This window comes from Corella eumyota, chromosome 7, assembly GCF_963082875.1.
Source record: "Corella eumyota chromosome 7, kaCorEumy4.1, whole genome shotgun sequence".
NCBI classification, from domain to species: domain Eukaryota; kingdom Metazoa; phylum Chordata; class Ascidiacea; order Phlebobranchia; family Corellidae; genus Corella; species Corella eumyota.
The window spans coordinates 10037679-10060697 of NC_137496.1; the positions used below are offsets into that span (position 1 = coordinate 10037679).

Consider the following 23019-nt stretch of genomic DNA (forward strand, 5'->3'; position numbering starts at 1 on the left):
AGGGGGAATGATGGTATATTGTATTAGTTTAGTGTGTTATGTTAGCTTACATGTCGCCATAATAAATATGATAAGATAACAGGGTTCAAAAAATGTCGAATTCTCTGACAGCGATTCCAAAAAAATCGGGTCACAAAAATTACCTATAGTTAATCTGATCTAAAGATAGAACTAAATTTTAGGATATAAAAATGCTAAAAAAAATCCTTAAACCTGTAATCACTTTAATTCAAGGCCTAAATTGAGAACCGGCAAAAAAAAGGGGCTGCCAATTTTTAGGCTCATTAGGAAAGTTTGACTGGATATGGTATATATTTATATTTATATATAATAATGCTTCGTCTTATTATTCCCAAAGGGTGGGGATTTTAAATTAGGACTTGCCTTATTAAATATCAATCAAATGCTAAAGGTTAGGCAGTTGCAAAAAAGGTCACCTACCTATATGGAATCTAGGTTCAGTTTTATGTTATGTTTTGTATTAAACTGCAGGGACTAATAATCACTTGAAGTCCGGCCTACACATCATAGCTTTACGTAGATATAGTAATACTTAAGTAGCATAAGTGCGTTTGTAAAGCACATAACCAAGTAAAGGGTTTAGTGTATTCAAGGCCAGCATTTTATTAGCTCAACTTTTCGACAGACCGAACAACAGTCGGCATTTTAATTGTCGTATTATAAGCAAAATCTTAACTAATATTTGCCCGCGAAAATTTACCCGCGCACCACAAACGGCAGTATTATTTATTTTATACGCCCTAAATTGTACATGCATAATATATTCGTCCACTGAGCTCAACTTTATATAAAATAGACGCCATTTTAAATATACGTTTAATAGTAATCAACTACATTTCTTTTTTAGATATTTATTTACATTTAAATTTTAAGTAGGGTTGTAATATAAACATGATTTTCCATTAAAAATTGTTTAAAGTTTTCTGACTGCACTGGAGGCTAAATAATATAAAATGACAGATCAAAATCTTTTTCAAGACACGACTTTCGAAAATCTACAATGCAATGTATCTTCATCACTTAAGCTGTCCATGGTATACCTTGAAAATGGGAAGCTTGATTGTGAAACTGTCTTTGAGGTTTAAATTTTTTTCAATATTTCCATTTTAATTTTATTGGTCGGCAGTATGGTGTAGTAGTCTGAACACTTGGCTTTACTTCATGAGGTCTGGGTTTGATCCTTACTGCTTTCAAGCTAAAGTATCCTTAAATAAGGCGCTGTAAACGATATAAACTCCTGCTGAGCTAGCACTTAATCAGCAGCATAATTATCGGGCAATTGTAATCCACAATATCTGGAACTGCCAAACGCAACTCGAGACTGGGTAGTGGTAACTTATGTTACTCAATGTTTAGGTCGTGAAGTCGACCTTTCCATATAGAAGATTATTAAATGTGAAAAAAATTAAATACATTTTATTGGAGAAAGTTGTGCTGTTATGACATGTTTAAGCTGTCTGTAAATGCCGGGCTAAAAAGTAAATAGTGTGGCATTGGTGCGGCTCGAACCCTAAACTTTTCGTTGTGTTTGAGCTATCTGTAAACGCCGGGCTCAAGGGCAATTAATGTGTCATTGGTGCGACTCGAACCCGAAACCTTTTGGTGTGTTTTAGCTATCTGTAAACGCCGGGCTCAAGGGCAAATAGTGTGGCATTGGTGCGACTCGAACCTTAAACCTTTTGGTGTGTTTAAGCTATTTGTAAACGCCAGGCTCAAGGGCAAATAGTGTGGCATTGGTGCGGCTCGAACCCGAAACCTTTCAGTGTGTTAAAGCTATTTGTAAACGCTGGGCTCAAGGGCAAATAGTGTGGCATTGGTGCGGCTCTTAAATGTTTTTTTTATCTTATTTATTATTTATGTCATTAAATTTTTTGCGTAATTTTTTGTTGTACATACAAAGTATAACGTTAAACAGTTTAATAACCGCGTCAAAATTTCAGTAATATATTAGTTTAGTAATACTTATAAGTAATTAGATGAGTAACATTGCCGTTTATATAACAAAGTCTAAAAGAAAACAACATCAAGAAAAATTTAAAAATTAACATCACCCATCAAAACGTAACGCTATTTTTTATAATTCATAAATTTTTTTAAACTTTTAAAAAAAAAAATAGTTTAAATTAGTTGTTTAATATTTTTTTAAATTAATATTTTTAAAAAAAATTTTTGTTATTGATTACATATACATTATTAGAGACAGGAAATTTTAAATTAAAATGGAAAAAAAAATAAATCGATATATGTAATAGAATTAGGTTCTGGGTATAATGTTAATGTAATTGATATACGAAAATATTTTTCTTGTAAAATTGACAATAAAAATTTTAAAAATTAAAATAAATGTTTAAAGATGTTTTTTTTTAATTATTTTTTTTTGTACGTTTTTAAAAAAAAATGTCAATTTTTATATTTTTTAAAAAATTTTTTATTTTAAATTTTTCAGGAATTTCTACACGAGCAGAAGTTGGTATTTGGACTTTATCATCTGGTCCGAATTTCAGTCACTTGGGCTCTTTTCTTACTTTCTTGCGCCGGCAACTTTACCGTGCTCTGCAGCGTCACCTTGCGGCGGAAAACGCCGAGAATTACGCACACTCAACTAATCATGCTACACTTGTCTCTTGCAAATCTAGCATTTACCTTTTTCATTTTGCCAATGGGTTCGTGTTGTTTTTTATACTAAAATACCCCCCAATAACATACCATTGATTGTAAGGCAGTGGTAGGAACATTTGGCTTCACTACATGGGTCAATGGTTCGATCCCCACTGCTCTTATGATGTAGCGCTCTTAAGTAAGGTGCTATAAATGGTATAAAATTCTGCTAAGCCAACACTTAATCAGCAGCGTAATTTCGGGCAATTTTAAATATATATTATCCCAAACTGCCAAAGGTAACTCGAGACTGGGTCAGGGTAACAAATGTTACTTATGTTTAGGCTGTAAAGTCGGCCTTCTAACATTTAGAACAATTAATTACAAAAAAAAGAACATAAACAAATATAAATATTTGTAATTTAGATGCCATCTGGAATTACACTTTACAATGGTATGGTGGCGACATCTTGTGCCGAATTATGAATTTACTTAAACAATTTGCTATGTATATTTCATCAGCTATTATTATGGTAACCATGTTTACATAATATATAAAATAATTCTAATAATGTGGCATACATTATTTTTTTTAAAACATGGTGTAGTGGTTAGAAAACTTAAGATTCGAGGTTCGATCCCTACAGCTTTCGCGTTGTAGCGCACTTGAGTAATATGCTATTAACAATACTATCTACAGCTAAGCCAAAAACTAATTGCCAGTTCATTTTTTTGGCAATTATAATCAATAACATCTTAAACTACCGAAGTCAACTTTAATTTTATTTTGTATATTTATTTATCCTCGATGTGGAAAGGTCGAATTCGCGACCAAAACATAGAGTAACATCAGTTACTCCGACCCAGTCTCGAGTTGCCTTTAGCAGTTTGGTATATTATATAAATAATAACTGCCCGGCATTTATGCTGCTGATTAAGTGCTGGCTCAGCAGGAGTTCATACCGTTTAAAACGCCTTACTCAAGGGCGCTACAGCATAAGAGCAGTGGGGATTAAACCAAGAACCTTATGTAGTAGAGGAAGAGTTTTGATCGCTACACCACGCTGCCGGTCGCTTAAAACACTTTGGCTACATGAGGTCCTGGGTTTGACTCCCACAGCTTTCACATTGTAGCACCCTTAAATATGGCATATAAACAATATAGACTTCTGCTAAACCAAATACCAATTATCAGGCAATAATAATTAATAATATCCCAAACTAGCAAAGTCAACTTAAAACTGGGTTGGGGTAACAAATGTTACCCCATGTTTAGGCTGTAAAGTCGTCTTTCTCATATTAAGTTTAAATAAATACCAAAAAAATGTTGCCAAACTGAAAAAGCAACCCAATCAAAAATTGATATAAACGCCATTGCTTAAATAACAATAAATATTCAATGTCTAACAAGATTTACCTATTTTCTTCTAATTTCTGTTATTGTGTTTTTAGGTGATGGGTATAGATAGAGTCACTAACCTCTTACGACCAACTTCTTTAAGTAGACAAAGACAACGTATAAAAAGAATGCTTGGAGCAGCTTGGATTGTTAGCTTTATAAACTCATTACCTGGAGTAAGTATTTATAAAAACTTAAATAATCTATTTTTTTTCATATCACCTTAAGGTGATAAGTTTTATATTTTTTTATTGGAAAGGGTGTGCTATGACGTGTTTTGAGCTATCCGTAAACGCCGGGCTCAAGGGCGAATAGTGTAACGTTGGTGCGGCTCGAACCCGAAACCTTTCGGCCCGTAGTCCGACGCCATAACCGGTTTGCCACACACTAAATAATCTATTTAAGTTGTTGTTCAATAAACAATATTTAAAGAACATGTATGTCCAATTTATGGGCCTACAAAATAAAAAAACTGCTGTTTGTGGTGCGCTAGTAAATTGCCGTGGCCAAATATTAGTTGAGAGTTGCGACCATACTACGAAAATTAAAATGCTGTCCTTAAGTCGTTCGGCATTTAAAAAAAGCTTAAATATTTTTTAATTATTGCCTACTACCCATTTTTTATATCCACTTTCTCGAAGTGGGGTCGACTTTAATACCTAAACATAGAGTAACATTTGTTACCCCGACCCAGTCTTAAGTTTTTGACTTTATTGAATATAATTGCCCGGTAATTAACCTGCTGATTGGTTTTGAAATTATAAGAAGTTCGTACCATTTTATAGCACCTAACTCAAGAGAACTATAACATGGTAGCAGTTGGAATCATACCAATAACCTCATATGTTGTAAAAACGGGCAGCGTCGTGTAGTAGCCAGAATATTTACTACACTACATAAGGTCGTGGGTTCGATCCCTATCGCTCTTATGCTATAGGTCCCTCGAGTAAGGCGCTATAAACGGTATGAACTCTTGCTGAGCCAGCACTTAATCAGCAGCTTAATTATCGGGCAATTATAATCAATAATATCCCAAACTGCCAAGTCGAGACTGGGTCGGAGTAACTGATGTTACTCTTTGTTTAGGTCGCGCATTTGACCTTACCACTTCGAGGATAAAGATAATAATAAAAAAAAAGGTTTAGCAGTCTAACTACTACACCACGCAGGCTTAATGTAACATAATAGCGCCAACATTTAACTAGTACTGATATTAAAACCATTCTAATTTGATTTTAGGTGATAATGTTTTCAGCCAGCCAATACAAGCCATTGCCATGCGACTGCCCTGATTACTATGTAGTACAATGCGTTGACTTTATGTTCGTTAAAGGACTGCCTAAAAAGATTTTTTACTTGTACTCTATGTGTGCTTCTTTTTTTATTCCCCTTCTTTGCATTATAGTTTGTTATTTTATCATCGCTTTGCGAATTGCCAAGATGTCTAAACGGGCTATGGGTAAATTTAATTTATTATTATTTATGATTTGTGAATATTAATTTATCCTCGATGTGGAAAGGTCGAATGCACGACCTTAACATAGAGTAACATCAATTACCCCGACCCAGTCTTGAGTTGCCTGTGGCAGTTTGGGATATTATATAGATTATAACAACTGCCTGGTAATTATGCTGCTGATTAAGTGCTGGCTCAGCAGGAGTTTATACAGTTTATAGCGCCTTACCTAAGAGCTATCAGTGGGAATCGAACCCAGGACCTCACGTAGTAAAGCTAAGTGTTCTGACCACTACACCACGCTGACGGTTTATTTGTTACCGTAGGACAGTCTTTTTCAGGCTGTTTCGACTTCAGACAATTTTCACAAATAAATACAAAAAATAAATATGGATCAAACTAAAAAACTGAAAATTTGGGTTCGATTCCCACTGCTTCCATGCTTTTGCAACGTTAAGTAATGCGGTATGAATGGTACAAACTCCTGCTAAGCCAAAATCAGTAGCAGATTTATTATAATTAATTAAATCTCTAACTGCTAAAGTCAACTCGAGACTGGGTCTGGATAACAAATGTTACTCTATGTTTAAGCTTGTAAAGTCAACCTTTCCACATCAAGAATAAATAAACATGAAAAAAATAACGGTTTAATTTTTTTCAGCCACTGAGCGTAGCTCGGCAGGATTTCGGGCTAACGATACGAGCAGAAAAAGTTTGGTCCAGCAAAGTTTGCAAAGAGCAAGGCGGGTATCACAAATCGTTACCGGTCTTATAACAGCGACTTTTGTCGTGTGTTGGGGACCGTATTACGTTGTCGGTCTTATACATTGGTTCGGCGGGCAAAGGCCAAAAGAAATGGTAAGAATTTTTCTTGTATCCCCTTTCTATTTTTATTAAAGAAGGGCGTACTGTTGTGACGTGTTTAAGCTATCTGTAAATGCTCGGCTAAAGGGCAAATAGTGTGGCATTGGTGCGACTCAAACCCAAAACCTTTTGGTGTTTAAGCTATCTGTAAACGCCAGCCCTAATAGCGAATAATGTGACATTGGTGCGGCTCAAACCCAAAACCTTTTGGTGTTTAAGCTATCTGTAAACGCCAGCCCTAATAGCGAATAATGTGACATTGGTGCGGCTCAAACCCAAAACCTTTTGGTGTTTAAGCTATCTGTAAACGCCAGCCCTAATAGCGAATAATGTGACATTGGTGCGGCTCAAACCCAAAACCTTTTGGTGTTTAAGCTATCTGTAAACGCCAGCACTAATAGCGAATAATGTGACATTGGTGCGGCTCAAACCCAAAACCTTTTAGTGTTTGAGCTATTTGTAAACGCCGGGCTTAATAGCAAATAGTGTGGCATTGGCGCGGTTCGAACCTGAAGCCCTTCGGTGTGTTTGGGCTATCTGTAAACGCCAGCCTAAGGGGAAATAATTTGGCATTGGCGCGGCTTGAACCCAAAACCTTTTGGTGTTTAAGCTATCTGTAAACGCCGGCCCTAATAGCGAATAGTGTGGCATTGGTGCGGTTCAAACCCAAAACCTTTTAGTGTTTGAGCTATTTGTAAACGCCGGGTCAAATAGCGAATAGTGTGGCATTGGTGCGGCTCGAACCCAAAACCTTTTGGTGTGTTTAAGCTATCTGTAAACGCCGGCCCTAATAGCGAATAGTGTGGCATTGGTGCGGCTCGAACCCAAAACATTTTGTTATGTCAAGCTATCCGCAAACGCCGGGAGTGTGACCCTTGATATATATCCACGTAAGGTCGATGGTTTGATTCCCACTGATTCCATTTTTGTTTTCAACTTTATTTACTTTAGGTTTAGCCGTTTTTTTAGCCAAAATTAAGTAAGTTAATAAATACATTTAATGACATAACGAATTGATGACGTTATATTTTGTTGTGACGTTACAGGTCGAGGTGGTGATGCTGATGTCGTCATATCTTAACCCATGCCTGCACCCAATTATAACTGTATTCTTAATGCGTGATGTTCGACAAACTGTTAACTGTCACATATCTTGCCCATTTAAATATATAAGGTAAGTCTGGTTGTTAGTTTATTATTTTTATTAAAAACTGTTAATTTTAAGCTTTATTATTAAGCGTGGTGTAGTGGTCAAAACACTTGGCCTCACTACAAAAGGTCCTGTGTTTGATCCCCACTGCCTTTATGCTGTACCCTCTTAGGTAAGGTGCTATAAACGGTATAAACTCCTGCTGAGCCAGCACTTAATCATCAGCTTAATTATCGGGCAAATATAATCTATAATATTCTAAACTGCCAAAGATAACTTAAGACTGGGTTAGGGTAACAAATGTTACTCTATGTTTAGGTCGTGAAGTCGACTTTTCTACATTGAGGATAATGAAATATGAAAAAATATATATAATTTTAAACTTTAAAAAATAATCTTTTTTTTTAAGTTTTAGACGAAATAAGTCTAATAAAACCACTGAAACATTTCTTCTAAAAACACGAGACGAGGCAAAGCTTGGAATTTAAAAAAAATGGCAAATTTAAATGTTATTTTCAGATAGTTTTGTTTTAATATTTCGTTTTCTGCTTGAGTAAGATTTTCAAAAGAGATTTTTAAAAAATGTGCAATTTTTTTGTTAACTTTAGTCTTATATACATAATATAAAAATGTTTTTCAAATAAAGCAAAAAAATCTAATTACTTAAAAAATCCAAACAGGTTTCATTTTTAAACTGTTTTATATAACCGAATACCATTTTACCGAATGGACATCTTACCGAAAAACAAGTGTCTAAAAACGCCATTTTACCGAAAAAACGACATTTTCTTTTAACCCTAGCTCTTTTCTTTTAACCCCTAAAATACCCCTCTAATTAAAAAAAACGACATTTTCTTTTAACCCTAGCTCTTTTCTTTGAACCCCTAAAATACCCCTTTAATTTAAAAAAAAATATTAACCTAAGTTTTAATAAAATGTTGTTTTCAAAATTTCAGTTTTTGGTGAAATGGTTTTCGGTTATAAAAACTAATACCATGCAATTGGCCTTAAACAAGTTATAATCTGTTATCAACCCAACCGTAAATTTTCTAGTACTTCGATTCATCTAGTCACGCACAAAAAAATTTACCCTTTCAATGCAGTTCTTATTTTTCTTTTTAACAATTTTTGCGTAGTTTTGTATAATTTTATCGTTCCGCGATTTTTTTTCCTATCATGCCACTATCGCTATTAGACGAAGTTCCACTTTTACTTTTTTGTCAGTTTATTTTTGTTTGATATCACGCAACATTTGTTTAAATGACAAACTCATGTGTACTTTACGGTTCTCAAATTTACTTGGTAATTTTACGGTTCTTTAAGTTTTCTAACCCAACCCTATATATCCCTAACCCTAACCCTAACCCTAAGTAGCTATAATGATATATTATAATTTTATAATGCCGATAAAAAATACAAAAAGTTATTTTTACTGTTGAATTTTTTCCATCTAATTAATTTTAAGAACCTAAAATATTTGGGGAACCGTAAAGTAAACATGATTTTGATATACTTTTGCTGAATTTAATAATATCCGTACTTTAAATTCGGGTTTGTTGTTCAATTTATTAACATTTGCACCGACAATTTATTTAATTAAGTTTAATCTAACTTAAGTTGCTAATAAATCTGATTTATTTTCAAATTTAGTGATTTTACTACTAGATTGAATTAGTTTAAAAACGTCATGTTTTTTTTGTATATATTTTTATCCTCGATGTGGGAAAGTCGAATGCGCGACTTAAACATAGAGTAACCCCGACCCAGTCCTGAGTTGCCTGTGGCAGATTGGTATTTTATAGATTATAATTGCCCGATAATTATTAGGTGCTGGCTCAGCAGGAGTTTATACCGTTTATAGCGTATTACTCAAGGGCGCTACAGCATGAAAATCAGTGGGGATTGAACCCATGACGTTATGAGTGGTGTAGCAAGTGTTCTTACCACTACACCACGCTGCAGGTCCACTACACCACGCTGCAGGTCCACTACACCACGCTGCTGGTTTTGGAAGTACCAGTTGACTGCCGATTTATAGGCTACACTTTGTTATAATATGATCCCATCTTGCAACTTATATTGGCCCATGGTAATTTACCCGCGAACCACAAACGGCATTTTTTTATTTTGAGAGCCTTTAAATTAGACATATCGGTAGCTTTTTATACATTTACAAAAAATATATCACCCGCTAAGATCTGTTATAAGCAGTGTCGTTAACTTGTCATGTCGTCGGCTTACGAGACGAAAGGTTTTGGGTTTGAGCCGCACCAATGACACACTATTCGCCCTTGAGGCCGGCGTTAACAGATAGCTAAAACACGTCCCAACAGCGCATTCTTACACAGTAAAAGTATAAAAAAAAAATTTTCCTTAAGGGGATATGGGAAAAAATTCGCTAGTGTGGTATATGTGTTTTGGATTGCGTTATGGGCTAAACCAATACCACGATAAAACCAATACCCGAACCAATGCCACAATATCCAAACTTGCGTTTACGAATCTCCCAAAAAAAAACATTACGTTAGGGTGATACTAAAATAAAATAATATACATTTTGCTACCACTTTATGGGTATACATTTGTTTTTAAGCTTTATGTTCAAATATACATTATATCACAACCGCAAAAATTCCAATAACAAATTCCAAACAAGAAACATATTATTTACTCTAAAGTAGTAATTCAGCAGTTTGCAAACATGTTTTGACGATTTGCTCTGTTGAACCTACGATAAGTTCACACAGACATCATAAGCTTATTATTTAAACAATCGTCTTGAAACGCGCGAAACGTTGTGAGCTTAAACATATCTTTACGCTTTAGTAATCAGTAAATAAATGCTTGCAAATAGTATTTGGCCGTGCTGCAAAAACTAAAAAACAGATCGTTGCAAAAACTGTCTGTATTAGTAGAAGCATTATGCCATGGTTACTTATTATATTTTTTGTTTATTTTACGTTTTTTTTAAAAGTTTAGAACTTGAAAGTAATTAGATGTGAGAACCGTTAACGTAACAAGAACAATATTTATTTATTATCGAAATTATGAAATAATTTGAGAGCTGTAAAGTGCATATGAATCAAATTTTTATAAATTGAAATTTTTTACTAGCTTGAATTTAATAAAAATAAAATTTTTACATCTACATGAGAAAATGGGGATTACGAGGTTAGAAAACATGAACAATGAATATCGAAAACTTGATTCGCAACAAAGTCAGAATATTCAAAAATGTGGTGGCATATTACAAACGGGTTTAGTCGTTTTATTTGTTTCCATTTTATTTTCGGGTTACATTTTGTTCGTCAGTTATCAGGTATATATATATTTTTTTTTGTATATATCTTTATCCTCGATGTGGGGAAGTCAAATGCGCGACTTAAACGTAGAGTAACATCAGTAACTCCGACCCAGTCTCGAGTTGCTTTTAGCAGTTTAGGATATTATAGATTATAATTGCCCGATAATTATGCTGCTGATTAAGTGTTGGCTCAGCTGAAGTTTATACCGTTTATTGCGCCTCACTCAAGAACGCTAAAAACAGTGGGGATCGAAAAAGCTAAGTGTTCTAACAACTACACCACGCTACCAATTAAAAAAAAATTTAAATAATAAAAAATATTACAAAAATTTGTCATTCAAATAAAATATTATGTTTACAGATGGAAAGCATGCGCCATGAAATAAATCGAAATCATGACGTCATCAATACATTATTGCAACGCAGTGAGGTACGATTGTAAATTATTAGTCTGTAGTTTATATGGTCAAAACAAGCTATTAACATTTGCCGGCGATAATTTGCCCGCGCACCGCAAATGGCATTAATGCCACATTAGTGACACAGTAGTGTGGTGAACCGGTCATGACGTGGGACTTCGAGCCGAAGGGTTCAGGTTCGAGCCACACCAACACCACACTATTTGCTTTTGAGCCCGGCGTTTACAGATAGCTCAAACACACCGAAAGGTTTCGATTTCGAGCCGCACCAATGCCACACTATTCGCCCTTAAGCCCGGCGTTTACAGATTGCTTAAACACACCAAAAGGTTTTGGGTTCGAACCCCAAAAACTTACCCTGCCTCAATAAATATAAAAAGTATTATCTTAATTAAAATGATACAAAAAAAGAAAAACTAACTAAAATAAAACCAACGAAATTTTTTAGGATCGAAATGATGATTTTAAAACAGAATTTGTGAAAGAAAATAACAGAACAACCAGAAACGTACATGGTAATAAACACATTTACTCAGTATGAGGCTCTGGGTTTGATTCCCGCTGCATCCATTTTTTTTAAGTTCGTTAGTCAGGCTCTAACGTTATATTTTCTAATTTAGTCTTGAGATTTATATCCTTAGCATGAGGTTAATGGTTCGATCCCCACTGCTCTTATGCTGTAGCGCCCTTAACTAAGGCACTATAAACGATATGAACTCCTGCTGACCCAGTACTTAATTAGCAGCATAATTACCGGGCAATTATAATCTTTAATATCCCAAACTGGTAAAGGCAACTCAAGACTGGGTCGGAGTAACTTATGTTACTCTATGTTTAAGTCGCGCATTTGACCTTTCCACATCGAAGATAAAGAATGATATAAAATATAAATTTAGACATCAGACAGGTGAGAGGAACTCATTTGGTTGGAGTTTCAAGCCCAGGAGCTCTAGATTTCCAGGAGCCGGAATCAAGTAAGTATTAATTTTTTTATTTCTAAATTTTTCTAAAAAATTTTTAAATTTTTCGAATAATTTTTTTTATTTTTAAATTTTTCGAAACAAGCCCAAAGGTTTCGGGTTCAATCCGCACGAATGCCAAACTTTTCGCACTTAAGCCCGGCGTTTACGAATAGCTTTAATTTGTCAGAACAGCACACCCATTTTCCATTAAAAAAATACAAAAACATCAATTTAAAATGATATGAAACAGGCGTTCAATGTTAGTTATTCTTAAAATCTGTGTTTAACTTGTTACGTAACAAAGTTGGAAAAACCCGCAATCTGTTTTTTATCAAGGACAGTTAGGAGTTACTTAACATTTTTATCTTCGTTTCTATTTTATCAATTTTTTGAGTATTGATAAGAAATCCAATTTAAGATGTATTGTTAGTTGAATTCTATATCACTTCAAAGAGGGGATTTTGGATTATTTGTACTTTACAGTTCTTTATATTACTTATTATTTTAACTGTTTAAAAAAAATATTTATTATCGTTTCTATAAAAATATTTTTTTAATGATTGCGTAAGCGGTAATGAAAATAACCCAGCAGACGAAGCGTACATTTCAACAAGCTTTGAAGCGGTTATTATTTTTTCCCTTTGAAAAGTTTATTTGGTAACTAATGGCCCGTATAATATGATGGCCCGTATAATATGATGACCCCTTAACAAGTTTATTGTTGAAAAATTATTTTACTTATATAATAATAAATATATATTTATTTTTTCTAAAATATATTTATCCTCGATGTGGGAAAGTGGACTTCATGACCTAAACATAGAGTACCATCGGCTACCTCGACCTAGTGTTGAGTTGCCTTTAGCAGGAAGGTTTTTTTAATATAATTGCCCAATAATTGAGCTGCTGATTAAGTACTGGCTCACTAAGTTTATACCGTTTATAGTGCCTTACTCAGGGGCGTTACAACATGTGAGCAGTAGGAATCGAACCCAGGACCACCGATAGACAAGTGTTCTGACCACTACAGCACGCTGCCACAAGTACTCGTTTTTTTTCTAACTATTTTTTTGTTGTTATTTAGATAGTTATTTCATTTGGAACGGAGCGTCTCAGTTGACGACCACATTAAACGAAATAGTGTACGAACGTGATGGCACATTTATTGAAATAGGAAAAACCGGTTACTACTATATCTATGCTCAGGTAGACTTAAGTCGTAATATTTAATTAAAATGTATACTATTTTTGCAAACGTGTAAACATCTGAGTATATATTTTTGGTATTTTATTGTGTAAGGGTGGGCGGTTTGGGACGTTTTAGAGCTATCCGTGAACGCCTAGCTCAAGGGCGAATAGTGTGGCATTGGTGCGGTTCGAACCCGATATCCTTCGGCTATATGATCTTTTTTTTTCTTATCACCTTAAGGTGATAGGTTTTATATTTTTTTTATTGGCTAAGGGTGTGCTGTTATGACGTGATTTGAGCTATCCGTAAACGCCGGGCTCAAGGGCGAATAGTGTGACGTTGATGCGGCTCGAACCCGAAACTTTTCGGCTCGTAGTCCGGCGCCATGAGTTATTTAAAAATGCAAGTAAAAAAAATTTTTTCAGCTTACCTACTTCGGTAAGGGAACGGCATCAATCGGACACGAAACAGTTAAAAGAGAAGATGCAAGTGATAGAGAGGGCGAAGTTCTAATGGGCAGTGTTAACACACAGCGAATGTAAGTTTGACAATTTATTGAATTTGTCTAAGTTACATTGGCATTTTTATGTGCCATTTTTAAAGCAATCAACCAGCAGTTTATTTAATAGGCAATTACAATATATTTTATTTTAAAAGGCCTAAGGCAACTTTAGACTAGGTCGAGGTAATAAAAGAGTTACTGTGGGAAGGTCAAAAAAGAGTAACATCAGTTACCCAGACCCAGTTTCGAGTTGCCTTACGCAGTTTCGGATATTATATAGATCATAATTGCCCGATAATTATTCTGCTGATTAAGTGTTGGCTCAGCAGGAGTTCATACCGCTTATAACGGCTTACTCAGAAGCGCTACAGCATGAGAGCAGTGAGGATTGAACCCACGACCTCATGATGGTGTAGAAAGTGTTCTTACCACTACACCTCTACGTTTAGGCCATAAAATCGACCTTCCCACATTAAGGACAATATACAAAAAATACTTAAATTGAATTATTACACATTTAAATTTAGGGGGAGTGCAAGAGCAGGGTCATATAACCGAAAACGTACTGTGGACACAGGTTACCACGGTGCTATGTTTTACCTTTTTAGTGGCAACCTTATAGGGGTTAGAGCAACAAATTGGGGCCACTCGGGGCAACACTTCGCCATGCAAGAAACGAAATCATTTTTTGGCCTCTTTTTCTTGGGAGAATAGGAGTTTTAACTTTTATTGCATGCATTTTAACTTCTGTACACAAATGTATAAAGACTCCTGTTTCACCGCCTTGCATCTTTGGTGTATAATTTCTAAAGCCGAATATGGTATAATGGTCAGATCATAATATTGCTAAGAATTATGTACATAAAATGGGTACAATTGAACGCGGAGAAGGCGGGATATTCAGTATTTAAAAAAAATATTTTTTTTAGTTTAAGATAAATATTGGTATTTTTGCCTAAATTTTAATTTTTTTATTAAGGTGTCACAAAAAAACATAGCCTATTTAACATGTACAATTTTTTACTTTGTGCTAGGTATACATTTTAATCGCAGTTTTTTTAATACATTTATCGTATATTATAGAGCTTGGGTATTTACATACATATTTTAAAACCGGCAACGTGGTTTAGTGGTCAGAACACTATCTACACCACATAAGGTCGTAGGTTCAATCCCCACTGCTCTCATACTGTAGTGCCCTTTAATAAGGCGATATAAATGGTATGAACTCCTGCTGAGCCAGCACTTAATCAGCAGCTTAATTATCGGGCAATTATAATCTATAATATCCCAAACTGGCAAAGGCAACTCGAGACCGAGTCGGGGTAACTGATGTTACTCTATGTTTATGTCGCACATTCGACTTTCCCACATCGAGGATAAAGATAAATACAAAAAAAAAGTTTTAAATTGGAATATATTTCCTGTACATTTAAAATTTTAATAACGATTTTTAAATGAGTACAAACGTAGTGCGAACGAATAAATAAAAACAACGCGAATGTAGATGGAGAAAATTGAAGGGTTTATATATTTCCAAACGCACATACATCATATTTTCATTTGCCCATCTTATTGAAAATTATTTTACCAAATTGACATTCTCCAAAAATCAAAATTAAAAAAAAAAAACATTTACCAAAATTTAAAAAAAATTTTTTTGAAAATGAATGGGGTATTTCCCAGAGTGGGTTGGGGTAAAAAGGGGTCAATGGAAAATGATTTAATATTGGTAAAATGGCAGGAACTCGAACTTTTACCAAACCCCGCTTTTTCAAATATATGACGTCATAAGCAGATACGCGAGGTAAAGTGACGTCACCAACAACAGTAGTGACGTCATAATCGACTTTGGTTTGAACAGAAAGTAAAAACAAATAAATGAATAAATAGTTAAACAGTTATTTACAAAATTAAAAAACGAATTACTTAACAAGGCAAATATGGTGAAAAAATCTTGATAAAATATTTCTTTTATATATATAAAAGTAAAATGAGGATAAAAAAAAAGTTTTTGTTTACATTTTTCCGAAAACGACATTTTGTCAAAAATTTTTCATAAATTGAAGGGGAATTTCCCCCAAAAATATTTAAATTTCGGTAAAATGTCCATTCGGTAAAATTACTTTCGGTAATTTGCAAAAAATCGATGATATATTTATGATAAAAATAAAAACAATTTTGTGAATATTTTTCTATTTTGTTTTAAAAATCTAAAATCAACTTTTTTTTGACGAGTTTTTTTTTTTTTTTTATTCTGGCGGATAAGTCTTCGGCGGAACCTGATAAATGCCGGGAAGTTCTTCGCTTTTTTCCGGGAAAAAAAGTTCGTCGTGCGCCGGAAAATATGACTTCGGGGATTTGTAGTGCTCTTCCGCGGGCTCTGAGCCGCTCGAATCCGGTAAAGATTTTGCAGGCGAGGCCGGTGTACTTGTACAGGTGTCTACAACTGGCGGAATCGCGTCAATTCCGTCAGAGGGCGCTTCAGAACCGCTTGAATCAGATTTAAACGGGTTAACATCACCATCACTATCATATAATGAATCCGCGTCGCCCAATTCATAAGTATGAGCTTTACTGGGGCTCCGTTTCCGTGCCATTTCCGCAAACGGATCCGGAATTTCAAGATTTTTATCCGTCGACTCCGCTTTTTGGCTAGCCCTAGCCGGGGATAAAGTAATTTCTTCATACGGATTTGAGTTTCGGTTTCGGCGGTTTGAAGGTCTAGGACTGCCGTCCATAGCAAACGAGTAGGGATTTTCGGTCGACGGGGCTCTTGACCGTTTTGGGGAGGATTTAGGAGGAGGAATGGTAACCATATGGTGTGGTAAAGTCGAGGCCATAGAGTATTCTGTTTCGACTAATTTTAAAAATACGATTTTAAATTTTTTAGGATTTAACTTTTTAGCATAAATTCCCCATTTTTAATTATGATAAATTTTTTTAATATCAATTTTTCGTTTAATATTTTTTTAAACAAGTATTAGAACCGTATAATTTAATACATAGAAATTATTAAGTTTAGAAATTTATAACCTTAAGGTGATAGGTTTTATATTTTTTATTGGGTAGGGGTGTGATATTGTGACGCGTTTGAGCTATCCGTAAACACCGGGCTCAAGGGTGAATAGTGTGGCATTGGTGCGGCTCGAACCCGAAACCTTTAGGTGTGTTAAAGCTATTTGTAAACGCTGGGCTTAAGGGCAAATAGTGTGGCATCAGTGCGGCTCGAACCAAAAACCTTTTGGTGTGTTTAAGCTATTTGTAAACACCGGGCTTAAGGGCAAATAGTGTGGCATTAGCGCGGCTCGAACCAAAAACCTTTTGGTGTGTTTAAGCTATTTGTAAACGCCGGGCTCAAGGGTGAATAGTGTGGCTCAAACCCAAAACCTTTCAGTGTGTTTGAGCTATTTGTAAACGCCGGGCTCAAGGGTGAATAGTGTGGCTCAAACCCAAAACCTTTTAGTGTGTTTAAGCTATCCATAAACGCCGGGCTCAAGGGTGAATAGTGTGGCTCAAACCCAAAACCTTTTAGTGTGTTTAAGCTATTTGTAAACGCTGGGCTCAAGGGTGAATAGTGTGGCTCAAACCCAAAACCTTTTAGTGTGTTTAAGCTATTTCTAAACGCCGGGCTTAAGGCCAAATAGTGTGGCATTGGTGCGGCTCGAACCCAAAACCTTTTGGTGTGTTTAAGCTATCTGTAAACGCCGGGCTTAAGGGCAAATAGTGTGGCATTGGTGCGGCTTGAACCCAAAACCTTTCAGTGTGTTTAAGCTATTTGTAAACGCCGGGCTCAAGGGTGAATAGTGTGGCTCAAACCCAAAACCTTTTAGTGTGTTTAAGCTATTTGTAAACGCTGGGCTCAAGGGTGAATAGTGTGGCTCAAACCCAAAACCTTTTAGTGTGTTTAAGCTATTTCTAAACGCCGGGCTTAAGGCCAAATAGTGTGGCATTGGTGCGGCTTGAACCCAAAACCTTTCAGTGTGTTTAAGCTATTTGTAAACGCCGAGCTCAAGGGTGAATAGTGTGGCTCAAACCCAAAACCTTTCAGTGTGTTTAAGCTATTTCTAAACGCCGGGCTTAAGGCCAAATAGTGTGGCATTGGTGCGGCTCGAACCCAAAACCTTTTGGTGTGTTTAAGCTATTTGTAAACGCCAGGCTCAAAGGGCGAATAATGTGGCATTGGTGCGACTCGAACCCGAAACCTTTAGGTGTGTTAAAGCTATTTGTAAACGCTGGGCTCAAGGGCGAATAATGTGACGTTGGTGCAGCTCGAACCCGAAACCTTTAGGTGTGTTAAAGCTATTTGTAAACGCTGGGCTCAAGGGCGAATAGTGTGACGTTGGTGCGGCTCGAACCCGAAACCTTTTGGTGTGTTTGAGCTATTTGTAAACGCCGGGCTCAAGGCCAAATAGTGTGGCATTGGTGCGGCTCGAACCCAAAACCTTTTGGTGTGTTTAAGCTATCTGTAAACGCCGGGCTTAAGGGCAAATAGTGTGGCATTGGTGCGGCTTGAACCCAAAACCTTTCAGTGTGTTTAAGCTATTTGTAAACGTCGAGCTCAAGGGTGAATAGTGCGGTTCGAACCCAAAACCTTTCAGTGTGTTTAAGCTATTTGTAAACGCCGGGCTCAAGGGTAAAAAGTGTGGCTCAAAACCAAAACCTTTCAGTGTGTTTAAGCTATTTCTAAACGCCGGGCTTAAGGCCAAATAGTGTGGCATTGGTGCGGCTCGAACCCAAAACCTTTTGGTGTGTTTAAGCTATTTGTAAACGCCAGGCTCAAAGGGCGAATAATGTGGCATTGGTGCGACTCGAACCCGAAACCTTTAGGTGTGTTAAAGCTATTTGTAAACGCTGGGCTCAAGGGCGAATAGTGTGACGTTGGTGCGGCTCGAACCCGAAACCTTTTGGTGTGTTTGAGCTATTTGTAAACGCCGGGCTCAAGGGTGAATAATGTGGCATTGGTGCGGCTCGAACCCAAAACCTTTCAGTGTGTTTAAGCTATTTGTAAACGCCGGGCTCAAGGGTGAATAGTGCGGCTCAAACCCAAAACCTTTTAGTGTGTTTAAGCTATTTGTAAACGCCGGGCTCAAGGGTAAAAAGTGTGGCTCAAACCCAAAACCTTTCAGTGTGTTTAAGCTATTTGTAAACGCCGGGCTCAAGGGCAAATAGTGTGAAATTGGTGCTGTTTTAACCCAAAACTTTGATCACACTACCGAGCTATTGATTGTTTTTTTTGACCCAGCAGAAGTTTATACCATTTTTATAAACTTGTCCAATAGCACTACAGATTGAAAGCATAGGGGATCGAACCCAGGACTATATGTAGTAAAGCCAAGTGTTTTACCCACTACAGTTAAACTTACCTTTCATTCCAGCAGGCTGATCGATTTTAAAAGCAATTGTAGATTGTTCTACTCCATTTTCCGTAGGTTCAATTAATTTTGATTGACGTTCAAATTTTGGGCTAACGTATTGGTTGCTTATTACACTAGGTCTTGGTGCTAAGCCATTCGTATTTTTCGAAGTCAGACCTTTAAAAAAAAATAATTTAATTTCTAACCCAAAATAAAAATAATAATTCGGATGTGGGAAGGTCTAAACATAGAGTAACATTTGTTACTCCGACCCAGTCTCGAGTTGCCTGTGGCAGTTTGGGATATTATAGATTATAATTGCCTGGTAATTATGCTGCAGATTAATTGCTGGCTCAGCAGGAGTTTATACCGTTTATAGCGCCTTACTCAAGGGCGCTAGAGCATGAGATCAGTGGGGATTGAACCCACGACCTCATGTGTGGTGTAGCAAGTGCTGGCTTACAACTACACCACGCTGTTGGTTAAAATTTTTGCCAATCTATATACAAAAGTGATTACAAAATAACGTTTTTAATCATTTTTTACCTTTACATATTGGTTCTTCAATAAAGAGAGGGTTAACAAAGCTCTCTTTTATTTTCTTTTTATTAGAACGAGGAGGACTTTTTGACCATTTAGCTCTAGTTGGTGAAACCTAAAAAAAAAAAAATGAATTACTATTTTAAAAAGATTTTTAACACATTAAATTAAAAAATTATATTTTAATTTTACTAGTTCATCTGGCAATATTGCTTTATAATAACCGGTGACTTATTTAGAACACTTCGCTTTAATGCATGAGGTCCTTGGTTCGATCCCCACTGCCTCCCCCACCCTAAAATGTAGCACCCTGACCCTAAAATGTAGCACCCCACACTATCCCCACCCCAAAATGTAGCACCCATATAAAGTTGCGATAAGTAATATAAGCTCCTGCTGAGCCAAAAACAAATCAGTTTTATCATCGAATTATAATCTATAATATCCCAAACTACCAAAGTCAACTTGAAACTGGGTCGGAGTAACAAATGTTACTTTTTTTAGGCTGCGAAGTCGACCTTTCCACATCGAGGATAAATAAATTAAAATACATATTCATAAAAAGTTTTTGAAATACTTACAATAACTCGATCTACTGAACCAGTTTCTCCAGATGTGATAATATCAGTATTATTTCCAACGTAAGTTAATACCAAATTCTCCTTTTTACGTCTTCGCACGACAAAAAAAACGACGATAAAAATAAATAACACCACAAAAGCTACAGGAATAACGATAAACAAGATCGAGTTTTTTTCTTCTGCTGGAGCACCGGATCCGCGGCGTTCCGGAGGTTTTAGAGCATGGCCTCGTTGGGAATTGAACTCAAGGCCTATAATGGCAGATATTAAGGGGGACATTGGTTCTTCGCGTAATTCTAAAAATAATTTAATATAAAAAAGTCAATTTTTTATTTTTTTTATTTAATTTTTATTTATCCTCGATGTGGGAGGGTCGATTGTGCGACCTAAACATAGAGTAACATCAGTTACTCCGACCCAGTCACGAGTTGCCTGTGGCAATTTGGGATGTTATAGATTATAATTGCCCGATAATTACGCTGCTGATTAAGTGCTGGCTTAGCAGGAGTTCATACCGTTTTTAGCGCCTTACTCAAGGGCGCTACAGCATGAGATCAGGGGGGATTGACCCATAACATATTTATAGATTTAGGGCAAGCAGGGTAATATATAACATATTTATAGAGTTAGGGCAAGCAGGGTAATATATAACATATTTATAGAGTTAGGGCAAGCAGGGTAATATATAACATATTTATAGAGTTAGGGCAAGTAGGGTAATATATAACATATTTATAGAGTTAGGGCAAGTAGGGTAATATATAACATATCTATAGAGTTAGGGCAAGCAGGGTAATATATAACATATTTATAGAGTTAGGGCAAGCAGGGTAATATATAACATATTTATAGAGTTAGGGCAAGCAGGGTAATATATAACATAGTTATAGAGTTAGGGCAAGCAGGGTAATATATAACATATTTATAGAGTTAGGGCAAGTAGGGTAATATATAACATATTTATAGAGTTAGGGCAAGCAGGGTAATGTATAACATATTTATAGAGTTAGGGCAAGCAGGGTAATATATAACATATTTATAGAATTAGGGCAAGCAGGGTAATATATAACAAATTTATAGAGTTAGTGCAAGTAGGGTAATATATAACATAATTACAAAGTTAGGGCAAGCAGGGTAATATATAACATATTTAAAGAGTTAGGGCAAGCAGGGTAATATATAACATATTTATAGAGTTAGGGCAAGCAGGGTAATATATAACATATTTATAGAGTTAGGGCAAGCAGGGTAATATATAACATATTTATAGAGTTAGGGCAAGCAGGGTAATATATAACATATTTATAGAGTTAGGGCAAGTAGGGTAATATATAACATATTTATAGAGTTAGGGCAAGCAGGGTAATATATAACATAATTACAAAGTTAGGGCAAGCAGGGTAATATATAACATATTTATAGAGTTAGGGCAAGCAGGGTAATATATAACATATTTATAGAGTTAGGGCAAGAAGGGTAATATATAACATATTTATAGAGTTAGGGCAAGCAGGGTAATATATAACAAATTTATAGAGTAAGGGCAAGCAGGGTAATATATAACACATTCATAGAATTGGGGCAAGCAAGGTAATATATAACATATTTATAGAGTTAGGGCAAGCAGGGTAATATATAACATATTTATAGAGTTAGGGCAAGTAGGGTAATATATAACATATTTATAGAGTTAGGGCAAGCAGGGTAATATATAACATAATTACAAAGTTAGGGCAAGCAGGGTAATATATAACATATTTATAGAGTTAGGGCAAGCAGGGTAATATATAACATATTTATAGAGTTAGGGCAAGAAGGGTTATATATAACATATTTATAGAGTTAGGGCAAGCAGGGTAATATATAACAAATTTATAGAGTAAGGGCAAGCAGGGTAATATATAACACATTCATAGAATTGGGGCAAGCAAGGTAATATATAACATATTTATAGAGTTGGGGCAAGCAGGGTAATATATAACATATTTATAGAGTTAGGGCAAGCAGGGTAATATATAACATATTTATAGAGTTAGGGCAAGCAGAGTAATATATAACATATTTATAGAGTTAGGGCAAGCAGGGTAATATATAACATATTTATAGAGTTAGGGCAAGCAGGGTAATATATAACATATTTATAGAGTTAGGGCAAGCAGAGTAATATATAACATATTTATAGAGTTAGGGCAAGCAGGGTAATATATAACACATGTATAGAGTTAGGGCAAGCAGGGTAATATATAACATATTTATAGAGTTAGGGCAAGTAGGGTAATATATAACATATTTATAGAGTTAGGGCAAGCAGGGTAATATATAACATATTTATAGAGTTAGGGCAAGCAGGGTAATATATAACATATTTATAGAGTTAGGGCAAGCAGGGTAATATATAACATATTTATAGAATAAGGGCAAGCAGGGTAATATAATATACATAAAAAATAAAACAAATTATTTAAAATATAAAAACAAGATTTACTTTGAGATGAAGTTAGGACCTCTTCTTCCAAAAGTTGGAACATTTCTGCTCCCAATAAAAATGCATTCACTTCAGAAGTGATACCATCCTATAATAAAAACATGTTTAAAATTACAATTTTTAAACACAATAAAAAAAAATTTAGAACACTTGGGTTTACTATAAGAGGTAATTTATTCAATCCCCATCACT

At 35.5% G+C, this 23019-nt stretch overlaps 3 protein-coding genes across 3 annotated transcripts in view; 2 read left to right on the forward strand and 1 right to left on the reverse strand.

Moving 5' to 3' along the window:
* Positions 1 to 876: 876 nt before the first annotated feature.
* LOC145759312 (gonadotropin-releasing hormone receptor-like) lies at positions 877 to 9098 on the forward strand. Its single transcript, XM_082573117.1, has 8 exons — positions 877 to 1100; positions 2468 to 2684; positions 3046 to 3152; positions 4072 to 4194; positions 5258 to 5477; positions 6136 to 6332; positions 7385 to 7512; positions 7898 to 9098. Exons 1-8 carry the CDS (start codon positions 975 to 977, stop codon positions 7974 to 7976), a joined length of 1197 nt encoding a protein of 398 aa, XP_082429243.1. The 5' UTR covers positions 877 to 974; the 3' UTR covers positions 7977 to 9098.
* A 1308-nt stretch (positions 9099 to 10406) lies between these two features.
* On the forward strand, positions 10407 to 14940 carry LOC145759808 (uncharacterized). The gene is made up of 7 exons (XM_082573660.1): positions 10407 to 10807; positions 11154 to 11222; positions 11660 to 11726; positions 12108 to 12185; positions 13258 to 13379; positions 13788 to 13900; positions 14392 to 14940. The coding sequence occupies exons 1-7, from the start codon at positions 10646 to 10648 to the stop codon at positions 14576 to 14578; spliced, it is 798 nt and encodes a 265-aa protein (XP_082429786.1). The 5' UTR covers positions 10407 to 10645; the 3' UTR covers positions 14579 to 14940.
* Positions 14941 to 15343: 403 nt separating this feature from the next.
* LOC145758943 (uncharacterized) overlaps positions 15344 to 23019 on the reverse strand; it is a 32408-nt gene continuing 24732 nt past the window's right edge. The window contains exons 23-27 of the mRNA XM_082572639.1: positions 22828 to 22915; positions 20343 to 20638; positions 19768 to 19876; positions 19231 to 19398; positions 15344 to 16724 (exon numbers count right to left, since the gene is read on the reverse strand). Of these exons, the coding sequence (XP_082428765.1) occupies positions 16117 to 16724; positions 19231 to 19398; positions 19768 to 19876; positions 20343 to 20638; positions 22828 to 22915 (1269 nt within the window). The 3' untranslated portion in view covers positions 15344 to 16116. The remainder of the gene's footprint in view (positions 16725 to 19230; positions 19399 to 19767; positions 19877 to 20342; positions 20639 to 22827; positions 22916 to 23019) is intronic.